Source organism: Chelon labrosus (genome assembly GCF_963514085.1).
Source record: "Chelon labrosus genome assembly, chromosome: 3".
NCBI lineage: Eukaryota > Metazoa > Chordata > Actinopteri > Mugiliformes > Mugilidae > Chelon > Chelon labrosus.
Window position 1 is genome coordinate 17,145,055 of NC_140339.1, and position 25,225 is coordinate 17,170,279.

General features: G+C 41.8%; 2 protein-coding genes across 2 annotated transcripts; both read left to right on the forward strand.

Moving 5' to 3' along the window:
- The first annotated feature begins 259 nt into the window (after window positions 1-259).
- On the forward strand, window positions 260-14,049 carry mmp2 (matrix metallopeptidase 2). The gene is made up of 13 exons (XM_084541981.1): window positions 260-592; window positions 758-984; window positions 1,743-1,891; window positions 2,490-2,618; window positions 3,356-3,529; window positions 4,169-4,342; window positions 5,073-5,246; window positions 5,502-5,657; window positions 5,773-5,899; window positions 9,989-10,125; window positions 10,600-10,759; window positions 11,057-11,166; window positions 12,907-14,049. Exons 1-13 carry the CDS (start codon window positions 437-439, stop codon window positions 13,008-13,010), a joined length of 1,977 nt encoding a protein of 658 aa, XP_084398107.1. The 5' UTR covers window positions 260-436; the 3' UTR covers window positions 13,011-14,049.
- A 582-nt stretch (window positions 14,050-14,631) lies between these two features.
- On the forward strand, window positions 14,632-25,022 carry lpcat2 (lysophosphatidylcholine acyltransferase 2). The gene is made up of 14 exons (XM_084541326.1): window positions 14,632-15,072; window positions 15,446-15,588; window positions 17,370-17,587; window positions 18,098-18,210; window positions 18,547-18,607; window positions 18,877-18,935; window positions 19,118-19,152; window positions 19,340-19,394; window positions 20,205-20,287; window positions 20,860-20,985; window positions 21,088-21,241; window positions 22,060-22,158; window positions 23,355-23,496; window positions 23,671-25,022. The coding sequence occupies exons 1-14, from the start codon at window positions 14,962-14,964 to the stop codon at window positions 23,847-23,849; spliced, it is 1,578 nt and encodes a 525-aa protein (XP_084397452.1). The 5' UTR covers window positions 14,632-14,961; the 3' UTR covers window positions 23,850-25,022.
- The last annotated feature ends 203 nt before the right edge of the window (window positions 25,023-25,225 follow it).

A 25,225-nucleotide genomic window follows, 5' to 3' on the forward strand; every position in this document is an offset into this window, starting at 1 on the left:
ACAGACAGAAGACTGTCAGGCATCATTTGACCTATTTACACTTTTTGAGTGAGTGCTGAAGTTTGATATAACATAACAGTGGTTGAGGCGACATGTTTTTCTGTCAAAAACTTTCTCTGCTCTCATCTTAGGTTTTTAGTCTTGTATGGACACAGATGAGTGAGAAATGTAACCACAAGTGCATCATCATGTGTTTGCTTCGCAGCCCCCCCCTTTCCTCTTTCCCAACCTGGAGACTGCGCAGAAAGTATCGAGGGGAAAAAGTGCATGTGCAAGCAAAACTGAGAAAGTTCATAGAGCCGAGGCTCAGGATGTCCCGTTAAGGAGAAAAAAACTCCAGAGGAGCTGAGGCAACACAAGCTGACGGGGCAGAGAGGACTGCAGCGCAGAGCGAACGGCATTTACCACACCTAAAGTACTGTTAAGCAGAGGGAAAATGGGCTATCCGACGATATTTAGTTGTCGTCGGGTTGTTCTCAAAGTGTTTTTGCTGCAGTTCATCGCTTTTCAAGTAGCAAATGCTCGACCTTCTCCTATTATCAGGTTTCCTGGAGACGACACTACACCCAGAACAGACAAAGAAGTTGCTCTGGTGAGTTTTTTTGATTTGTTTTTTTGCATGTGAAAATATATCTAAGCGAGGCATGCAGTTGGGTTTTTACGCATGATGCACAAGAACTTCTGGGGAGTAGTTCTATTTATTATAAATGTTGTTAGTTTTGCGATATTTTAAACCACTGTTGTGTCTCTCCTTCAGCACTATCTGAATAAGTTTTATGGATGCCCACAAGACAGATGTAACCTAATGGTGCTCAAGGACACCCTGAAGAAAATGCAAAAGTTCTTCTCTCTGCAAGAAACCGGAGAGATCGATTCCAAGACTGTGGAGATCATGAAAAAGCCCCGCTGTGGCGTCCCAGATGTGGCCAATTACAACTTCTTCCACAGGAAACCCATGTGGCAGAAGAACGACATCACATACAGGTCAGAGAACTAACATGGGTACCTACACATTGATGGATTGTTTTATGATGGGAGTAGTGTTTGAATAATGATATCATGGAGGTTTAATGTACCAAACTAGATCCAAAACTAGTTATTTTAGATCCTCCCGATTTACTGTACATAATGATGTTTGCCAGTCTTGACCCCTCCCACCCATAAATCAAACCTGTGGAGAGGGGCATTGAGAAATAATACTTGCCCCCTCCTGACCTCTTAAACTCATCCACCCGCTCGTCAAACTCCAGCTCACCCCACCCCCATCCACACAGTCTGAAGCCCTTGCATCTCATCATGTCTTGCTAACACCAGCATTCCTTCGCAGTATGTGTCAGGCCCTTTGTTTTCTTTTTCCTCTGAGGTCTACAACAATGTGCGTTTAGTTTATTTATATCTGCGGCTTTGTGTGTCCTGATCATTCCAGCCCGTCTGCCTGCGTGTTTGCGAGGAAGCCTGCAAGCCAAAGGCAACAACAACTACGAAATCTTAGACTGTTTTTTAGGAAAACGACAGACAGAGAAGCAGGGTTTGCGGCCAGATGAACATTGTCTCAGGAAGCACTTTCACAGATGACTCATAGAGTGTTATTGGCCAACTTGTTTTCCATGATACTTAGGAGAGAAAGGAGATCTAGTGATAGGCCTACGTGCTCTGCAAAATGCGCCGCTCAAAGGGTTGCCACTTTTTTCTTCTGTTTTCTTCATCCGTCTTATTTATACCACTCTGCGATAACTTTGTAGAATCCTGGGTCACACTCCCGACCTGGATGAGGAAGTCATCAACGATGCTTTCTTCAGAGCCTTCAAAGTTTGGAGTGATGTCACGCCGCTCTCTTTCACCCGCATCATGGACGGCGAGGCGGACATCATGATCAACTTTGGTCGCAATGGTATGCCTTGTGTATAGAGAAGAGACTATATAGAAACCATATTTGATATTTGAAAAACTCATTCATGAACAAATTAGATCTATATGCCCTCAAAATAGCCTTCTCAGTATAACTCTCACATTTGTGTTTTGGCACAGAAATGAAATCCCCCTTTAACATTAAAAGAGTTTAGATTTAAGTACTCCGATAACCAGGAAATGGATGAACACTACCCTACACACTACCCAAGACTAAGTGTACTAAGTGTAAGGAGCAATAACGTGCATGTTGTTGCAGTGACTCTGCACCCTGTCATGTTACATTTCAGGACCACTTCATAAAACAGCGGGAATTGTGGTCTTAACTCAGGCCGTCCCGGTCACTCCAGCTAAAATAACCATTTGGTATTTACTCACAGTGTTGTAATATCAGTCCGTCTAGCCAGGGCTGACCCCGTCGAGAAATAATCCAGTAATTAAAGAGGAACACAAGTAAAAGCTTTCCACTTCAGATGATGTGAAACACAAACATGTCACGAAATAGCCTGAAGCTTCACACGTTCAGTATCAGTTTCAAATCTTTTCCCCTCTGCTTTATGTTGACTGATTTTCCCGAACAGAGCACGGAGACGGTTACCCCTTTGACGGCAAGGATGGCCTCTTGGCTCATGCCTTTGCCCCGGGGCCAGGAATTGGGGGAGACTCCCACTTTGATGATGACGAGCAGTGGACACTGGGAGAGGGGCAAGGTAAAGGAGACCAAAAAAAAAGAAAGAAAAAGAAAATGTGCTGCATAAACTGCACTGTTTTATTCACTACAACAGTTGTGATTTGTTCACTAGTAGATCATTTGTATCAATGTTTGTAAAGATACGTGGATGTTGTTAATTAAAAAGAAATGAAAGGGATCAATATAATTTAACAGCTTTAATAGACACCAGATGATCTTTGACGCTGATAACGCTTTTTATTCCTTTCAGATACTTTGTTTTGATTGTCTTAACTTTGTGTGAACTTTCTGGCACTTGATATGACAAACCACAGCCATCTGGAAGACGAATAGAAAACAAAAATCTCAGTTGCACCATACACATTCGTATCTGCACACGCATTGACCCAGATAGTTCTACTCAGAGTATTTTCCATTATTCATATCCTTCTGTATGGATTTATAATTGTGCAGACATAATCTATGAACCTATTTTTCCTGCCTCTGGTGCAAAAAAAAAAAAAAAAAAATCTCAGAACAGATGTCTAAGATGAGCTGTTGTCTCATTTTATAACCATGCCTTTTTCGTGCTTTTACGTAACAAATCATGAGGATTTTAGATTATACTGTTTGGTGTTTTATTTGGTCCTTGCACAAAACCCAACCTTAATTGCAAAATTACGGTTTCAGAGAAACGGCTGATGGTAATGATGATTTATAGTAAAAGAGCTTGCCCATGAAAAGGCCTCATTATGAGTCTTTATCGTTTCTTCACAGTGGTGAAGGCGAAGTTTGGCAATGCCGACGGGGAGTTCTGTAAATTCCCCTTCCTGTTCATGGGCACCGAGTACAACAGCTGTACACCCCAGGGCCGCGACGACGGCTTCCTGTGGTGCTCCACCACTTACAACTTTGATGAGGACGGCAAATACGGCTTCTGCCCTCACGAATGTAAGGCTCTCCTTTTTAGATGTCTCCTCATCCATTTTGCCTTCTTGTGTTTGTGAAGTTTTTACGATTTTGTGGCCACACTCAACCGTAGCCACATTGTTATCATGCCCTACTTGCATCTTATTGAGCCAGGCGAAGCATTTTTGCAGTTTGGTAAAGAAAAGCAGTGTTTCAATACTGGCATGGCAGTACTTCATATCAAACTATTGCTATATCCAAGGCAGCTCTGCTGAGTTTGGACGAGAAGAAAGTAGGTTGAACAGTATGCCAGGAGAGTGTTGTCTTTGTTCGGAGTGGATTATGGAACATTTCTTTTCCAAGTCACTGCCCCACTTTTAAACATGCGGCTTTGTCAAACATTTTGTTTATCTGTGTTGTGTTGCTGTCCATGGTACTAACACGATCACGCGCCCATTATAACCAACTGCCAAAGTACACATGTACTAAGTTGTTTTATATGATGGAAACACGAGTGAGGCCTGTTTCTACTGGAGCTCAAGCTTTTGTATTGACGTTTCCTGTATTTGAATTTCTCTTCTTGACTGGGCACCTTAACTTGTACTTAAACTCAAAACTTGTAAAATCTTATTGTTTATAATTTTATTTGCCGTTATATTCTAACACTGTATATGTTTACAGTGCTCTTCACCCTTGGTGGAAATGCAGAGGGTGCTGCATGCAAATTCCCCTTCAACTTTCAGGGGGAGAAGTACGACGGATGCACCACCCAAGGCAGAGACGATGGCTATCGCTGGTGTGCCACTACTGAGGACTATGACCGCGACAAGACCTATGGCTTCTGCCCCGAAACTGGTAGGTTTTCCTCAACCGTCTGCCAGCGATCTTCTGCCAAGTAAAAATGTTCACATACTGTACGTGTTCATACTGGTCTGGTGTCTTGATATATATTACATTTTACATTTGGGCTGTGTTTATTTTGATGTGCAGTGTATGGTGCCCTGCCGTGTGTGGGTCTACAGGAATTCTCCAGCTGGGGTTTTCGGTCTTGCTTGCGGTCGACTAAATGGCTGTGAAAGTATTTTAATGTGCAGTGCCGGAGCTTATTTTCCATTCTGTCAGTGGCACTGCTTTTAGGGTTGAGGTAGAGAAGTTGAGAGAGCCATAGATAGGGGGAGGTACAAACCATTAAGCAACCTTTAGGGCTTTCATTTGTTTTTTGTTTGAAATGATCAGAAATGTAGCTTTGCTGCAGAGCCTTGCCCCTGAGCTGAATAAGAAATTATTAAAAAATCTGCAAAGAACTAGTGTTGCCAGATTGAAAATGATCTCTCTTTGAAAGAAAATCAATGTGGGCGGGTGCTTTTTGGTTTTGTGCCTAGTGGATTAGGTATTGATGTTATGTGTTGTGCCAGCTGCTTTCATGGCGCCGTTCTCAACAGCATCTGTGCTCATTTCACAGTATACACACCAAACTTTTCTGGAGAAGCATTTTGGCAGCTGAATGAGTTCATAGCACAACGAAGTGAACTAAGTTCACAGCACATTTCACTTTTACAGCTTTGCCTTTTGTTTCTGTCTCCAGCGATGTCAACAGTGGGAGGAAACGCTGAAGGGAGCCCTTGTGTCTTCCCTTTCACCTTTCTGGGAGACACCTATGATTCCTGCACCACCTCTGGACGCAGCGACGGCAAGATGTGGTGCGCCGTCACCAAGAGTTATGACGATGACCGCAAATGGGGTTTCTGTCCTGACCAAGGTATAAAGGCCTATAGTTTTGTGTACAGTTCTTGCTGTTCTCAGAATAGCAGCCAAGTGGACTGACCACAAAATCCAGTGCAACATGTTATGTTTTTATCTCACAACAAGCAAGAAAATACACCAAAAGGTCGGATAAGTTTAGACATCTGCCCGTCAGTCTGAATTGCTGGAATTAAAGAATTAAATGATAATAAACCTGTATTATTTCCTGTGGAAGCATATAAGATACTCATTTATACTGACTTGTGCCTAGGCTACAGTTTGTTCCTGGTGGCAGCTCATGAGTTTGGTCATGCCCTTGGTTTGGAGCACTCTCAGGACCCCGGAGCATTGATGGCCCCAGTTTACACTTTCACTAAAGATTTCAGACTGTCCAACGATGACATCAAAGGCATCCAGGAGCTCTATGGTGAGAGGGTTTGTAATATGAGACCAAAATACCCAAAAATAAGAAGATTTTCTCACATGAAGACGACTGTGTAATTACTCTCAAAGATTAAACACCACTGTAAATCTCTCAACAGGTGCGGCAACAGGCAAGCCTTTGCCTCCAACCCAGGGCCCTGTCACTCCAATGGACATCTGTAGAGAGCCAGTTATCTTTGATGCTGTAGCACAAATCAGAGGAGAGACATTCTTCTTCAAAGACAGGTACTCATTTTAACCAGGATGTCCTAATATTGTCTTAGCAAGACTTCAGAGAGTGTACATATGCGAGATCAAGGGGATAGTTTGTTTTCTTTCAAGTGCATGTATTAGGTACTTATCCACGGATAAGTTACGACCCCAGTTTGAAGCAGACAGAAGACCAAGACCTGATCTGCTGCGATGGCGTCAGGAGCACTGTGTATTTTAGTTCCGTATGTGTTTAAGTGTGTACTATACATAGACTTTTATCACAGGTCTACCATGTCTAGTAGTCAGACAGGCTTTTTTGAAGGTGGACAGAAGCCGTTACATCACTCTCTTTGAACGAACTCCGTTGACGAAAACAGTAATTTTACCTCAACACTTTAATTGATTAATTGACACTTAAGTCACACATAATTGCGATGTAACTGCCGTGGAGGCTTTGAGAAAATTCTGAAAAATAGTCTAAATATGAGAAAAATCTAAATATAGTCTACACTTAAATTTAACATGTTATTGGAAATAACAGCAAATAATCCATGAGTTTTAACAAGCTGCTTGAATAATCCATAATGTTACCACTAGATCTGTGCATCTTAAAATGTGACGTTTGCCAAAGCCTGGTTGAATATCCCAACAGTGATGTACGGAAAGAATGGCAAACAAATCCAAACAGTCTACTTCTAATTTTATTGTCTACTGTAATCGAGACAGAGCACCCAGCAACCAGTTTCATAATCGTTTCTCCGTAAACAATGAGCAGTGTGACGTGAGGTTTCTTGTAAATTATCGTTTCTCATATCGCAGTCTTGTGCCACTTGCACATTGCGGTTTAAATGCCTGTTTCATGTTGTGACAATTAGTAAGAGGGGGAAGCAAACTATTCTTCCACTCGTGCAGTGACAACCAAAGTAGTCATCACTCATAAACACAGTCTGCAGTCCTCCTCTCCACCGGCGCCAGTGAATCCAAAGTCTGGTAAGCTTAGTGCACGTCTACTGGCAGACCCTGTGTGGAAGAGGAGTTCCATGAAGCGCTGTGGTTCAGGCAACAGTCTTTGTGAGTCAGTGCATTTTCCCGCAGGAAGGTGACCATTTCTTCACAACAGCTGAACTTTGTTACAGACAAATTCCTCTGAGAGTCACAGAAACAATGACATGGCAGAAAGGGAACTGATAGAAAACACAAATAACGTTCTAGCCGCGTTGGGTCTTTTTAACTTCAAGGTTAACAGAGCTGTACATCTGTCGAGGCCATTTTGGAAAAGAGTCCAAAACAAATAGGCCTGCAGACCACCGTACAAGAGTCTACTCTTTCACAGCTTGGTTCGCCTCACTGAAAACCTTGAGTGAGAAACTGGGAGAATCACGCCACAGTCCTGCTCACAAGCCCTGCTTTAATGCAGAATTACTTTTTACCTTGCTGTGGCTCTCTTCCACACAGTTGCAGTGATCGGCACGGCAGCACAGAAACTGCCAGAGCGGTCTGCGGACCATGAAATCTTGGCCCAGTTGTTGTAAATCGAGCTGAGCTGGAACTCGGTTCTCTTCTAAGCTCTAGCGGGTTAAAGATTCAGAACGAAATGAAAAGATAAACATATGTCTTCTTCTATCCTGTGACCGTTAACTGTGCTACAGATGTAAATACTTGTTGGGTGGCGGTAGCCTGGATGATGATTATATTCCCTATTTGAATTAGAGAACTATTCCTCTTTTTTGTTAGCTGTAACTTGATTGTTTAAACAGACGTTTGAACTGTCACAACCCATAGAAATGGTTTACTGTTAGTGAGTAAAGGCACATGGACACTGGCAAACAAAAGCTGCAGATACTATGGTTACTAGGTTGACTCATTGTATATTTGCTTCATGTCTGGCAATGCTAAGCAAATTTGTTGGCTCAGGTAGATGCACTGTGTGAGGTTTTCAAGTAATTTTTAATTTGATGCACCACAAATTCAAAGCTGAAATTTTACAGAGGACTGAATGCACAGAAGTGAACTTGCAGTACGTTCTGTCTCAGTATGGACCTGTCGATTTGATTTTAATGAGCTGAAGGCCTGTCAGGTTTGTATGCTGCAGTTTCACAGAAAGAGCAGTGCCCCCTGGGCTCAGGGGCTAAAGCTCACTTGACTATCCCATTGTAAAAGTGGAATCTGTCTTTCTCCTGACTCAGCAAATTTATGATGTCGGACAAATCTTGACATGAAGCCGTGAGTAATGCTCGGAGCACTCCCTGAGCTCAGCATAAAGTCTGTCTGTCTGGAGGCTTAAGGAGAGGGCAATTATAACGTCTGTCTCATAGTAACAGTACGGCCACCCTGCTGATTAGATCCAATCAAAGTGACATACTGTCTGCTCATGTGCTTGCACACAAAACAGAGGCTATAGAAGTTGTTTGCAATGCAATCCTTCAAATTTCAGTCCTGATTAATTTTTGCTGTAGCAACTTTGCTTTATTTCTGACAAACTGTACTCCAGAGGAGCAAAAGGTGTATCCATCAGCAGCACAACCAAACAAAGAAGTGACTCAAGCATGGGCAGTTTTCCACACAATACCAGTCCGTACAGTATTAAGCTTGGTTACCTGGGAGTTTTGAATCATTCATTCATTCATCTTCTATACCCGTTTAGTCCTGTTAAGGGTCACGGGGGTCTGCTGGAGCCCATCCCAGCTGTCATCGGGCGAGGGGCAGGGGTACACCCTGGACAGGTCGCCAGTCCATCGCAGGGCCACACACAGAGACAGACAACCATTCACACTTACACTCACACCTACGGCCAATTTAGAATCACCAATTAACCTAATGAGCATGTCTTTGGATGGTGGGAGGAAGCCGGAGTACCCGGAGAGAACCCACGCAGACACAGGGAGCACATGCAAACTCCACACAGAAATGGATTCGAACCGGTGACCTTCTTGCTGTGAGGCATCAGTGCTAACCACCTCGCCACTGTGCCGCCCTGAGTTTTGAATCTGCTGATGAAAAATCGCTATAAAAGACTGTAGTGTAGTATTTTATTGAAGATGAACAGACAAGGTCAAGGCTTACACCATGCATGAATCAGTTTTCTGTGAATCTATTATTCTGTATAGGTAATGTGAATCCAGCGCAAAGGTGGCGGACTCCGCGCACTACAGATAAAAATGACCAACTAGATAAAAACTAGAGATAGAGATAAAAACTGAATGTAAATATGTTGAATGGCTCTTCCATGATTGCATTATAAAATAATCAACAACCTGCATTACTACACAGTTATAACACGGTTATAACAGTAAATAACAAAAGGTAAATGTAATACATACTGCTTTTCTTACTGCTTAATATATTCATAAAGTACAAGAATAAGGGTAAGACAAAAAACCTGATATGCTTTCAATAATCTAAAACATTTGCAGTTATTTGAAGAAATCTCTTGCCATATCCTGTATGTCTGTCCTTTTCACAGGCCCCGAGGCAAACCTTTTTTTCCCTTTTTATTGAATACATACAGGAAGAGAGGACTGAGGGAGGAAAGGATTAAACGAAAGCTCTGATACAGACTGAAAACCCTCTGGATATTGTTGGTGCATGACACGAACTTAGCAAAGTGCTCCACAAGAGCGCTGCTAAAGGAATGAAATTCATACACGGTTAGTTGCGACTGGAATATGTCTCATCTTTCATCCTGATAAACGAAGCGCCGGGCATGTGTCATGTATGCACACTGTTCGTGTGCGTAAGTTGAGTTTTATCGGCAACGTCACTCGGCAGATCTTTTTTCCTTCTAAAAAATAGGTCAGTGGAAAAGAGTTTGGGAAGCTGCTGTTGTTGTGCAGCTGTGTATTGGAAATCCGGGCAAGATGGGTCTTGTTCCGCTGGCGTCTCCAGCCTCAGTCCTAACGAGAACCAGATGCTCATGAATCAGGCCATTGTGGCTGGCTCGGCCAGTGAAGCACTTGCACTAAGCTAAACCCCCCATCACACACACACACACACACATGCTCCCTCTCTCCCCTCTCTCCCCTCACCTCAGCCCCCTCAGTTCGTCTTTCACTCTCTTTCTCCTAGTTCTTCTCCAGCTCATCCACCTCACGATCGCTCACCCACTCATTCTCTCTCTGCCAGGTTCCTGTTCAGGTCAGTCAACTTCAGAGGCAAGCCCAGCGGCCCTATGCTCGTGGCCACCTACTGGCCTGACCTGCCTACCAAGATAGATGCAGCTTACGAAAACCCACTGGAGGAAAAAACTGTCTTCTTCTCAGGTACGCTGCTAGAATACAAGAAAACTGTGAAAAAAAAGCAGCCAGTTAAGATCTTTCTAAATGGTAAATAGATCCACTTACAATGAGTAATAAAGAGACTTTCACTATTTTACTGGTTGGATGCCTTTCTCTTAATGGTCAGCCATTTCTTCAACCTGAAACTTTAGGAGAAGCAGGAATGTTGGCTGAGCTCTCTTGTTTGCGGTGTGCACTCTTGGGACATTGAGATATTCCACCATAGTTATTAGTGGTTTATGAAACATTCCCAGCATTTTACTAATATGACAGCTTTCCTGAATTCTGATGAGATTTGCATGATACAAAGAGAGAGATGATCTCATTATAATAATGGATAAAACATTGATTTGAAAGTCCTGTGTTAAAATACTTACCACTTAGTATAGCATACAGTATGTCTCTGGCATTACTTGAGCTGCGGTTGTACCATTCTTTACTTTTTTCCCCCCATCCCAGGCAACGAGATGTGGGTCTACAAAGCTGATCAGTTGGAGAGAGGCTACCCCAAGAGACTCTCCAGCCTTGACCTCCCCGCTGACGTGCAGCAAATCGACGCCGCCTTCAATTTTAGGAAGAACCAGAAGACTTATCTGTTTGCTGGGGACAAATTCTGGCGGTAAGGAGAGGGAAAGTTCAAGCAACATCTATGAGTTTACAGTCTCTGTGTGACTCACATTAGCTTGTGCTGTTGATGCCTTTGCCTCTTGTTGCTGTATTGTGGAATCTGCGTCTGGATTGAGTTAGTGCTAGGTGTGCCCCAACTGCACTGTGAAGCTCTGTTAGTGCTTGCACAACATTAGAATTCACAGTGTTCGTGTTTTTACTGTTTTATCTCCAAGGGAAAGCATGCCTTCCTGTGTATGCAACACTGAACTGCTTCTTAAAATATGCACTTTAATTGTTTTGTGTGCAGATATGATGAAGATAGGAAGACAATGGACCCTGGCTTCCCCAAACTTATCGCCGAGTCCTGGAATGGTATCCCAGATGGCATCGACGCCGCCTTCAGTCTTAATGGCATTGGTAAAACAACCTCTTTTTTACATAATTTGTGTTTTGAGAGGTTCTGTATAATTTGAAAAATGCTGTGCATGAAATGATCTGTGCAAGGCTGCATGGTTGTAGCATGGTCTTTTGCTACAGTTTATACTGACATTACTGGAAACCATTTTCTGAAGTATACCACACAGTTAAAGCATATTTTCCACTATAACTTCCAATCAGCAGTGGTTTTAAGGCATAGACTGTATATAAATATGGACGATGCGCCCCCACTTCCTTGCATTGGCCAAACTCACGTTACTTTCCTGGGGATACGGGCAGCACCATCTTGCAGGCTTGGAGCCAGAGTCTATGCGCTATGGTCCGAAAGTGGAGCCACGTTATCGATGACCCGCCCACACTTCCTCTAGACTCGCTCAAGTTTTCGTTTGATTAACGCTGTGCTCTGCTCTACCTACATCAGTTACAAAGAAATATTGAATTATACTCTGTATTTATTTATTTATTTATTTGTTCCTACTTTCATGGCCCTACAGGACCGCTTTACGGAGCGGTTAGCAGGGCAACTGGTAGTCATCATGAGGTCACATCCTGTTTCTCTAGCATCAAATACCTAACTAAAACGAAACTTTTTAGGAAAATTTACGTTTGATCATACATTAGCATTATAGTAACTACCTAAAAGGAGAGAAACTATCCTTGATAAAAAGTATTTTAATCTGTGCCACCCTAATGTAGCAGCCACTCTTAAAACTACCTATAACAAATGTGCAAACATAAACCAACATGGATCACAGTTCGTAAAAGGCTTCCTGGCCCTGACCCTTTGTTTGAATCCTAAAGCTGGTAGAAAATGTTTTCTGTGGGGGTGGTTGTTATGTCTCGATTACGACACTGCTGTTTTTATGTGAGCTAGTTTACTAGTCTTGCATTCCTTTTTGTAACATCGCAGCAAAATCCAGGCTCTCTCTGTGAGTGAGTCTGGAGCAGTGCCCCTGTCAGTAAAACCCCTCATATACCAAAACAAAACAAGCAATGACGCCATCTAACCAGAAATGAACTGTTTAGAGGAACTGACTGAATGACAGAATGTGAAGAAATAAAACAGACCAAAAGGGAGTAGTTGTAAATTTAAGGAGTGATCTGTGGTCTGATGATGATAGGAGACAGTTAGTGGGGGAGTACAGTTGCTCTATCTTGCTTGCACAATGATTTAATTTGCTGTGAGTGAACAACACATGAGAGTTTATGTTCATTTTGCCTGCGGGAGGAAATGGCATTGCTGCTACAGTGAAAGACATAATCAGTGGTGAATTGTCACCACCAGTAAACTCCTTCTGAGACCGTCAGCCATGTATCCCTGAGGTTAGTGGTGGTTATGCAGATTTTTGCCTATGGCTAGCAACCTGGGATTTTTCCATTACTAACATACACACACTACTGTGAGCATCAAATAGCCCATTTTTCACACAAGCATATTTATGTAAAGCAAGTCTGTGACCCTTTACAGAGGCGCTTCTGTATGCTTCCTGATTAGCATAATTCAGAGAGAGGGAGGCTTGACTGTGGCTCAGCAGAGCCTGATTGGGTATTTTAGTCCTTGTCACCTTGATTGAAACTAATCATTCTGTTTATGCAGTTTTACAGAAGCTTGATTGATTGTTTTAAAAATGACATATTCAAATATGTTTAAATATATGTTTAAATTTGTGTTTAAATATGAATATTTCAACCTGATGTACTTGTGCTTGCCTTCAACAGATTACAGCTACTTCTTCAAAGGCAGCCACTATTTCAAACTAGAAGACAGCAGCTTGAAGATCGTCAAGTTGGGAGAAATCACAAAGGACTGGCTCGGTTGCTGAGCACTCCCAAAATGCCTTGCAACTGGCTAATACCCGCGATGATGGCCTCGGCTCGCAAGGACGTTGTCGTAGTATCACACACAACTTAAGGTCGCCGCAGTGCACACTGTTGTAAGTTTTTATCCTGGCAACTCTGCACGCTTCTGTGGGGCACATGCCCCTCCAGCCTGTATAACCAGCCTCCAGCTTTGACCTTCTAGACAGGCTGAACATACGCAACTGGATGTTTGCTATATTTCTGTGTGAATTGTTATGCTGATGCAGATTTGTTACAATATGTACCCCCTGATTTATTGTTTTATATATTTTTTTTGTTCATTTGTTTTAAAAATCAGACATCAGGTATGTCCACACTGCATTAAACGCAGTGCGATGCTGTGCTGTGAGATATTGCCGTTTTATACGAAATTGATTCTGAAAGGCTGTCAATGAATTCATGTTGGCTTAGAAGTACGTCTATGTCCAGTATACTAAATGCAATTTTATAAATGTATCCGTTTTAATTTTTTGATTTTCTGATTGTTGTGCAATACATTTGAAAAGAATGAATTTGCACGATGTGACCGAAAATGGTGCTTTTAGAGATTGCTTTTTGCATATAGTCCTATATACATATATTTTATACTCTGTGTAACTGTCTGATGGGGCGACTTGGTATCCACTGGATGTCACAAAGTAGTATCCGCAGGCACACATTATGCTTCATTTGGTTAGCACTTTGTATAGGACTGTACAAGGGAACTACACAGTATGGAGACCAAATTATTGCCATGGCAACTCCATGCTGCATTTCCCTTCACTAATGGTACAGAAGGATTAATGGCACAGGTTGCCTCTAGAGGCTGTATAGGGTTGCTGCATGATGGAATCATGACAAGAGTACCGCAGTAGTATTGTTTGTTTATCTTTTTTTTTTTTTTTAATAAAAATATATTATTTTTTTCTTTCCTGGGTTTTTAACAATATAGTCATTGTGTTGTTTTTAATGCTTGTGCACTTTGTTACTGTCGTTAATAAAGATGGTCAATATAATAAACTACACAGGCCTTGATCTTTTCATTAAATTCATCCTAAACGTATAAGCAAAAGTATTTAGGATCCAAGTAGAATGACCCTGCCAGGGTTCATGATGATATGTATGTTACTTATAATCATGATAGACACGCCTTTAAAGAAAATTTAAATGTTGTAAATATTTACACCACATATTCCTGGGTAGTTCAGGCTACAAGCAAAAAGTAAGCAGCCGATGCAAAGTAACAAAGTCTAGGCTTAAAATTCTAATTTATTTCTACCTAAAATAGCGTGAAGCAGAAGTTTGAGGCTGCAAAAATGAAAGTACCTCAAAATAGTACTTTAAAAGAGTAAAGCAAAAAGACTTTTTTAGGGCATTGCACAGCCTATAAAAACTTGTTATGAAACTGCGCCATCTTGTGGACATTTTAAGAACTGGTAATCACGTTGAGATTATTCTCTTAAAATCTTATCCATAGTGATAATTGTATATTATTAGATCTACTATTATCTTTTGTACTTTGTTGTGCATTTATTGCAACATATTTTCTCACCTGTGCCCCCTTCACAATATACATAAAACGACGTTTTGATCTCGTCTGATTTAAAAATGTGCAAAAGGCAAACACGAGATAAAATCCCTGTGAGATCCACAGTGAGAGTTCACATAAGAGAGGAATCGATGCAAATTTACAACAAAAACACACAGACAGGACGCGACCCCTGCTGCAACCACGTTGGAGGTGGAGCTTTCCGCGGCAGCCCGGTTCCTCACTCGCTGCTGCTCTGCGCTCGCCGTGTCAACATCGTCTCACACTGGAGAGAAATGAGAGAAAGGCCCTGTTGAGGAAGTGAGATGATAACATAACGGCGCCCCTGCTGCAAGGTTTCCTTCTTTTTCTTTAGTCGTCTCCACCTCTTCGTTGACCGGACTGCAATGCCGCCGCAGCGAGTATTCGCCCTGCCGAGGCAACAATCTCTGCTCCTGCCTGCGGTCATCAACCCGTTTGTGCAGGACACGAAACTAACCAAAGCTGCCGTCATCAAAGTGAGTATGATTCAAAAGCGATACACCTTCACTGGACTCAAATGACATAGGCTAGTCATCATTGCATTTGGTTAACACAGCGCGTCTCAGATGTGTGAGATTACACACACACACACACACACACCCAAAGCGTGTAACCCAGGGCCTCTAATCTTCTCCTGCGAGGCTTTGGCAATAGGCTTGTAAACTGCAGCGCGGACAATGAGACTCGTTGTTTTGGTTTCTAGAAAGCTGTCCTGTGATGTGGCTTTCTAGACTCGCGCATATATCCCTCCGAGCTTCGCAAAGCCAGCGGATATTCAGGCTGCAGCTGTTCGATGTAGGCCTGTAACTTTGTGGCGTGAATGTACTATGTGTACCCCTCTCCATGCAGTGTGTCCTGTTGGGAATCTTCCTGGTCCCCGTTCGCGCCGTCCTCCTGTCCCTGGTTCTGCTGGTGACATGGCCAGTGTCTGTCCTGATAACCTTCAAGCATCCTCTGAAAGGAGCCGTGGAGCCAATGACAGGCTGGAGACGGTAACTATGGCTACAGACACCATCCCATTGCAACACAGTCTCCCTCGGAGCTGCCCACGCATTGTTGACTCGGCGCTTTTGACATCAGACCTACTATCAAAAATAACACTGACAAAAAAAGAATTATCAAGCACGAAGTGTGTATCTTGGTCACACTTGAACTCTGTTAACTTCTCTTTTGCTTTTTTTTTTTTTAACACTGCAGTGTCATGCAAACATTTTGTGTTGTCAAAGCAACCACAGATATCTCACTTTCATCATCATCATGCTTCACCTGTAAAGAGGGAGTACTTGCAAACCCTTTTATAAGCCCTTTAGAACCAAAACATGCAGAGATTTATTTAAAAAAAACAAAAAAAAACAAAACAGTTTTGTTTCACTACCAAAGTAGTGAGCAAGAAGCATCAGAGTAACTGCATTTCCTGGCTTCATAAACTGGACAGGAAAGCAGAACAGAAGCAGCATATTCTCAAAATAATTCTGCCTGACGTGACCTGAAGAATGTGCAGCTGCATGCTCGTCTGCTGAATCACACTTTCCTAGATTGTATCTGCCCCGCTAGCATGACATTAGCTCGGTTCCCCTCAGTTCTCAGGAAGGAAATAGTCGGTGGTGTTAGTGGGGGCAGCGTGATGGGAACTGAAAATGCAATTCATCCTTTGACTTGCAGAAAACACGACATCAAATGCTTAGTAGTAATATGAGAGGATCTTAATTGTAATATTATCATGTCTAATCATGTTAAAGTGTCCTCCAGTTGGACATGTTAGAGAGTGCATGCGCACAATTAAGTCTGAAATTAAGTGTTGAAGTTACAGTGTAACAAACAGGTTTGCTGTGCGTGTAGAGTAGGTGCTGCTGCACGGTTGCTTGCTTTTTCTGACCTTAGACCACCACGCTTATCACATATTGTATGTTTATGACTATATGGTGCAGGTGACTGACAGAAACAAGAGAAGAGCTTATCTCATTTGGTTAACATATTAATAGCTTTGCGGTTCATGTGCTCAGATATTCTCAGGTTAAAACCCTCTGACATGAAAACCATGTATTGCTGATCCCACTGATAATCGACATTCAAAGTTGTAGGCCTGTGCATTTTTAAACCACTCTCCCCTTATCATTTGCAAGATTAGAACTCATTCTCACCACCACTGTCAACTCACAGGCTGTATAGTACTCTCACAGTCTACTATAGACCAGTATATGCTCATTATTGACATAATGAAAGGGGCCCTGTCTTAGCTATAATAACTTGGCGAGGTAATGGGTTAAGTTAAAGCTTTTTATTCTAAATCCCGTGTCCTGCCCCTTTAAACTTCCTGACCAGTTTTTCGCAAGATTTAATGCAGCTTTCGGTGGTCACACGTTTGTGCTCTCTGGACACATTTTAAAAGTTCCGCACTGCCACTTGTCATTTCCTCACAGTGTTACGAAGTCTCCGTTCTGCCTTTTGCTCATTCTCAAAATTCCGATGAAGTAACGTTGAAGACTACATCGGCTGCAATTTCTGGGTCACATAATAGTACAAGATGGTGCAATTCTTCCTGTTTCTAAAACACATTCATTCGGTGCATTGGTTAAAAAGCATTTATAAGATTAACCAAAAAAAAGTATCTAAAATACCTTACAAATATAAATATCTGGAAAGAGGATGTATTTATTGCTGATGTAATTTAAATCTTGCACTGCTGGATGAAAGTGCAAGATACACATGTTTTCCTTTAGACAAAATATCCTCCATTACTGTTTTTTTTTTTTTTTTTTTTTGTCGCGTGCAGGTTTATGTGTCGAAGGTTGATGGCTGCCTTGGGGAGGGCTTACTACTTCTGCATGGGCTTCAGAGTGGTGGTTAAGGGTAAGCAGGTCAACAGCAGCGAGGCCCCCATCCTGGCCGTGGCCCCCCACTCCACGTTCTTTGACGGGATCGTGTGCATCGTGGCCGGCCTGCCCTCCACCGTGTCCCGCGTCGAGAACCTGGCTACGCCCATCTTTGGCAGTGAGACACTTTTCGTTTGCACTGTTGTTTCAGGACAGGAAAGTGAAGGCGTGTGGGCCCCAAGGAAGTGTAACTCATTCCATAGTGCGTGTGAACTTGAGAAAAAAAATGTGTCAGGCTGCCTTCCTCTGAGTGCACAGTTTCACGCCCTCTATGAGCATGTGCTTATTTACAGATGGCTTATAAGAATTGTAATGGATAGTCATTTAGTTAGGCTGACTACTGTTGGGTATTTATCAGTTGAGGGGTTTAGAAATGTCATTGACCTAGACCCTTGTTATCATAACTAAGATACTACTTTTTGAAGTGAACATGTGCCATGGACATTATAAATATGACTTCTCCTTCTATCTTCACGATAGTAGAGACAGAGAGAGATTTGTGACCTATTTAACACTAATAAACAACATAACCAACCCAGAGCTGCACATGAAATAATCAATAAAAAACAATGATCATTTTCCTCCTCTTAGCGTGTATGCTAATGCTGGTGTTTCGCCCTCTCTTTAGGGTTTGTGCGTTGTCTCCAGCCAGTCCTCGTGTCCAGAAAGGACCCAGACTCCAGAAGGAACACAATCCAAGAGATTGACAGCAGAGCCAAGTCAGGAGGCCGCTGGCCGCAGGTTTGTCACGACGCCGCCCTTACTTAACGCCTTAACCAAGTGTTAGCATGATTTTTTTTTTTTTTTTTTTTGCTTGCAGAGAAAACAAGGTCGTAGAAACCTCAAGATGTTGGTTTTGCTTCAAAGCTTCTGTTCTCAGTGTTGGGAGACCACGTCATGTCTTTCTGGCTTTTCGCTGTAATTGCTGAGTAAAAGCGAAACGTCTGTGATGACTCGGAATTAATTCAGAAGCTTACTGTATATTGTGGGCAGCAGCAGCAGCAAGACATTGCATACTTCGTAAAACATTATAGAGTGCATGATTTTAACAACAAGTGACGGCGATTTGTCTCTTAGGTGCTGATATTTCCGGAGGGAACGTGTACAAATCGCTCGTGTCTTATCACTTTCAAACAGGGTGAGATATGAAATGCAAATTTTATGTGGTGTAAATGTTTTTCTTTGTCTTTTTGCAATACTACACCTTAAATACAGTTCCATCTGCTGCTTATTGGACATCTAGTTGAACTACTTGAACACTTGATACTACACTTGTTGGATTGAGCATTTCCTTCTTGTTAACTGATATTCACCAAACAGGATGCCAGTACGGTAAAGTCACACAGTCTTACAGCCATTCAGCTTCGTTTGTAACTACAGCACGCGTGTTCCCCGTCCCTCCTTTAGGTGCATTTATCCCAGGGGTCCCTGTGCAACCTGTGCTTATGAGATATCCTAACACACTGGTGAGTGATTGTGATGTGATGATATAGCATAAATCTCCTCTAACATTTTGAGAACCGCATATAAAAGATGCCACTGCACTCTACAGTCACAAAGATTGATCAAAGCTTAGCAGTTTCCTAACATGTATATATCATCCCATCTCTGTGTATTATGAATTTCTATGCTGTGTTTTTGTCTTCAGGATACAGTGACTTGGACTTGGCAAGGTTTCGGCTCGTGAGTATGTTTTGATACTGTTGTGCCTCTGGGAGATCTCTGATGTTTCTCCTACAATATACATGTTTTATGAAAGCAGTGTCCGCTGTTAATATAGTATACTAAAGTAACAGAGACGTTATTGAGTTGGCACCTTTTGTCACTACTGGGTGATACAACAGACTGTTCTGCTTGGAATTTCGTGCAGGAAGATGTTGTTGCTTCTGACGCTGTGCCAGCTATACACCACAGTAGAGATCGAGGTAAGGAGCATTCTGATTTTGCACAGTGGAATTAGTTCAGTAAGCGTTTTAGTTGTTTTGGGTAACTTTTCGATGAGGCGAAGAAGCTGGATTTAAACTATTTGTGCAGTTTTACGGGTAGCTTATCATCCACTGTTAACTTACACCGATCAGGCATAACATTGTGATCACTGACAGGTGAAGTAAATAATATTGACCATCTTGAGACAATGCACTGTTCTGCTGGGAAATGTTTAGACCTGGCATTCGTGTGGATGTTACTTAGACATGTACCACCCACCTAGACCAGACCAGGCACCCCCACCCCATAGCAATGACACTCCTTGATGGCAGCCTGACACAGGCACATACACAAAAAAATTGTTTAGGAACAACTCAAAAAACATGAAAAACAGCACAAGGTGTTGACCTGGCCTGGTATCTGTAGGATGCAGTGGAACAAGCCCGAGGGATCAGGCTTCTCCCCTCAACCCATAGGACCCAAAGGCCCCCACTAACCACCTTCTGTTGCAGACACCACAGGACACCCTCAGAAGGCCCATGTCCATATTCTGATGAGTCCCAACTGTTTTAGAGGCAGAAGATTCAAGATTTAAAGAGTTTATTGTCACGTTCACAGTATAGAAACAGGTTTCCCTGTACAATGAAATTCTTCTTTTGCCTCCACCCAACTGACTAACAAATATAAAAATCTTACAAGTTTCTGCAGGAGTAGATTTGGCCTCCTTACTTTTCATACCAGCTTTAGGCGTAGACTTTCTGTTTGACCTTGCTTTTGACCTTTCTTAATCTGTTTGTTCTTTTTCTCAGTTCCTGCCTCCACACATCCCCACGGAGGAGGAGAAGAAAAGCCCTGCGCTGTTTGCCAGCAGAGTGCGAGAAACCATGGCCCAGTGAGTCTGGCTTGTTCTTATGCCTGTCACGTATTATGTAAAGCACTTTGTGTGCTTGTTGAAAGACGCTACACAAATACTTCCCATGCTTAAAAGTGCACATTTCCTGTAGGTCCTGTGTAGGTCATTTGAACCAGTAGCAACACACTCAAAGCCTCAGGCCTCAGAACTTGTTTGTTGAGCTGTGATATGCAAAGTTAAAGCTCAGCTGTTTTATTTCATTCCAGCCACATTGACGCCTTCTGTAAGATCTAACTAACCTGCACAACAGGGGGGTATTAAAAAAGTGTTGATACACTTTTTTCCTAACTATGTACGTAATACCACTGATAACAGTAAGGAATTGGCTGGACAAAAGCAGTTAGCAGGGAGGCTACAGCCCTGCCATGTCCACTGTACAGCCCATTCAGGTTTTCAGCTTTTTAGGGGACAAAACATTTGTATTCCTGTCCCTGTTGAGTACTTTTGTGCTGTACCTCACATGTGATAATGTGTCAAGGTGATGTACCCCCTGGAGATTACAAAGTTAACATTCAAGCTGACCACCGTGAATGCAAACCTTCTGCTTTCAGTGCCTTGGGGGTTCCAGTGACGGACCACACATACGAAGACTGTCGCCTGATGATCTCAGCTGGCGAGCTAACACTTCCCATGGAGGCTGGCCTGGTGGAGTTCACCAAAATTAGTCGCAAGCTCAAGTAAGAGCATCTCACACAAAGCACCACCACGGAGGGATTTTTATTTTATTTTTTTAAATACTGAAACGCACCTAATCTTTCATTCTCTCTTTGCTCACCTAGTCTGAAGTGGGACAACATGAGGAAGGAGCTGGAGGGTTTTGCATCCATGGCCAGCTCGTGTAAGGGAGGACGCATCAACATTGAGGAGTTTGCCAAATTCCTGAAGCTACCTGTAAACCCACTCCTGGAGGAGCTGTTTGCACTGTTTGACAGGGTGAGGGACATGGGTATTAAATATTTGATGGGTTAATTGTTTTTTTAAATAACAAGTGCAGCTTGGACCCATTAAAAAAGTAAAATACTGGCGTCCCTTTGGTTGACACAAAGCCACGGTGTTTCAGTTAATCAACATATTGTGAAACTCCCTTGATATGTGATTTACAGATTAATATGCATGCACGGCAATGAAAGTAAAACTTAGAGGACAATCACAGTGTTAAGGATTTATGCCACCTGAAAGAGAAAATTATGATCAAAGCAGTCTGAACTTTTTCCTCGTATGTCTGCCAGAGGTCTGAGAGGGAAGAGAAGATTTAAAGCAGAAAACCATTTTTTTACAGTCAGCTCAGCGAGTGAAAAGAATCCTTATCCTCCAAAATATGTTTGCCCCATACTTCAGTAGAGAATTCCCTTTTATAGAAGTCACTTCTGTTTTGTATATTATCCACCTTTAATTAGACAGATTAATCAATATATTAGATAATATGATTTTAGAATTCATATTAAATACACTCTGTTTATAAAAAGATCCAAATGTTCAGAAGTGATGCAGTTATTGAGTTGGATAATGATTAGTATTGATGTGGTTAATGCAGGTCCTGTTGTTCCACTTCTGCATTCATCACTACCAGCATGAGGGATGCATGTAGTACACTGAACACTACACATTTGTATCATGTGCAGTTTGTTTTTACATTAAGTTGTCGCTATAGTAGCACAGGCATTGTCAAGTGACACTGTGACATTGACATCCTTCCGTCTGCACAGTTAACGCCGCAGGTATTCTTATTTCTATCTCTCTGATCTATCTAGAACGGCGACGGCACCATTGACTTTAGAGAGTACGTCATCGGCGTGACTATCTTGTGTCGTCCAGCGAATACAGAAGATGTTCTACGAATGGCTTTCCAGGTAAGACAGAAATGATCTTATGACACCAATGTTCTGTAAACTAAATGATTTGTGCCCCGGGATGCAAATTTTTGAAGCAATTTAACTGACTTCTATTGCCATTAACTTCACTTCTGTTTATTTGAATGTGGATTCGTCTCACAGGGGGTAATTTGAGCAAAGAATACTGCAGACAAATAAACATGCCTCCACCATGTATAGTATTTGAAAAAGAAGTGTATTTGAACCCAACCATGGTCTTTTCATAAATGTAGAGTGTTTCTCAAGCCTAAAAATTGAGAGACAAGAGCGGCATTAAAACAAAAAACAAGTCAAAACAACACTTAAGTGTATAAAGGAAACTAAAATGTAATGATCCCACGTGGGACTTGAACTCCTGTCTCCTGGAATAAAGTCCTGTGTAGGACAAGACATGGACAAAAATCAGTTTATAGTTACAATTACAGTTTCATGACTATTTCACTTACTGCTGTGCGACTACATGACTACTACACTACCATGCAGAACTGTGTGTTCTGAGTACATGCTCTATATAAGCAGACGGAAATGTATCGGTGTCCACTATACTGTCTCACAATAGCTAGTTCTTGTTAGGACTTCTTTTGCATGTGAAAGCTGTGTTACGTTACTCTCCACGTTCATTCATTTGCATCATAGATTTCCTGCTGATATTGTTTTAGGACTGGATTTTATAACTATATCTCAGAACTGCTTTCACTGTACATTGATATATGTAAATTTTTATGTATATACAAACAGAGTGTATACTTAAAAGTTCTTACTTTTTTAGTACAACATGTAAAAAGATAATAATAATAATAAGCTAAAGAAAACAGCACTGAAGTTTCCTCTAAATCTCCCAGCCCCGCCTCGACTGTCTCTGTAGCAACAGTACTGTAGGAAGAACAGAGGAAGCATTCAGGCAAGGCTTGGATAACGTCAAGTTAACAATGTCTGTCTGTTGTGAACAGCATGGAGTCAGTTTGCTGACCACAAGGTCGGATGAAACAGTTCTGGTGCTTATGTAATGCAGCTGAAATGTGATTTTTGCACAACTGATTTATAAAAACCAAATACCAGTTATTCTTGGTAAGATTTCCTGACCCATCTGCCCATTTTTAATAACTCTTTTATTTGTCCTGAATGTGCACATACCTATTATTTTTTTCTTTTGCTGTCTCTGTTCTCTCGCGAAGCTGTTCGACACAGATCAGGATGAGAAAATCACCCGAGATGAGTTTACGGCTCTGCTGCGCTCTGCTCTGGGTGTGTCAGATATAAACATGTCCAAGCTCTTCAAGGATATCGATGCTGATGGCTCTGGTTTCATCACCTTCAGTAAGCTACATTTTAGTTTTTAAATCTCATACTGTATTCCCCACCAATACATCGTTGTCTGGCAATATGTGCAGTAAATAAACGAAACACTGGTTTTATCAGTAATAATGTCACCTCCCGTACCTCATGCTGCACTGCGCCCTGTATTTATTCTCTGTGCCTGTGATTCTTCAGACGAATTTCAGGCCTTCGCTACGACCCACCCGGAGTATGCCAAGCTCTTCACAACCTACCTAGAGCTCCAGAGATACCAAGCGATCCAGGAGGCATGCCCTGGGGACCTGGAACTGGCCGGCCAGGCCTGCTCACAGGGGAATCAGGAAGAGAGCGCTTCTGACAAAAAAGACGACTGAAACCGAGCGTAACCGTGAACTTTGCGTGACAGAGAAAAGAAAAATGCAAATCTGTCACCTGTCATCTCGTTGCAATATAATTAGCAAATTCAAGTCATTGCCACGCCAGAGCCATACCATTTTTACACATGATTTTAGAGTGCTTCTATTTTCTTCTATTTTAGTGCCTTAGAGATATTTAAAAGAAATAATTAAAATAACTTCCCAGTCATCGCACAAGGATTTTGTTTTGTGACTTTTTACATTTGTAAGGTTTTGTGTGTGCTTTTTGGTAATGTGTCCATCTCGAGAAAAATCTAATGAATATGATGATGAAAATGAAAATATGTACTGTATATGTTAAAAAAAAAAACATGTCATCAGTGTTTTACCAATGTTTTAATTGTCTAAACTGCAAAACCTTTAGAGTTTTAGTCTTGGAGACAATGTTTTATAATGTACACGCAGTGGCAACCTTTGGTGTTGGGGCTAGGCAACAACATGCATAGACTTTTTCTCATGGGGGGGCCAAGACAATTTTTCAGTTTGCCTCTGCACATATTTTCTTCAGATAATCACAATGTGTTTGATGGCTTACCCTTTCTGGTATTGATATTAACACAGCCTTGTATTCCTTATCCCTTGTCTTGTTTGTTTTTGTTTGTTTTTTTAAATGAGTGGAAAAATTGCCAAACCAACACATTTTAAAGCAGAGAGTCCATGTGCTTCTGTGTTACTGTTTAATTAGTGTACAAAAAGTTTTATTAAGATCTTTCCAGCAGCCTGGCAACTCAGAGATATTCCGTATTAAAGCTACAATGAGCACAGATGCTGTGCATTACACTTTTTTTTTTCCAGCGCTCAGGGACACAGACTTTGTAAGAAGGCTGTATAATTAGCCAGAGGTTTGCTTTGCATGTGTACCTATTTGCATTTCTACTGAAGATTGTTGTTGCTGAGACAGCAGCGTGTCTGTGCAGCTTTACGTTTACTAAAGCAAATCAACCACTGGAAATAGGGCAATTTGTGAGCAAAAAGGCAACAGTGCTTCTTCACAACAGCATATTCCGGCGAGGTATGCTTTCAGATTAACTAGAGGCATTGTTATTTATTTAGCAGGGTGTATTGCAATTATGTGATTGTTTGCTTCTTTTTTTGTTAACACTGCAAAGTTTGCTTTTTAAAATAAAACACGGAAACAAAACCCTTTTGTTGTTTATATTTTCATATTCAGCGCCGAGGAAACTTGTAATGACTTTTAGAGACTTTGTTTATAATGAGGGTGTTAGCGTGGTGAATGTGTTTCAGCTGCACTGCTGGTTCTCTAAAACCACCACAAGGTGCCAGTAGTTACCTATCACTATTCTGTGGTGTGTGCATGCTTGTGTGTGTGTTTT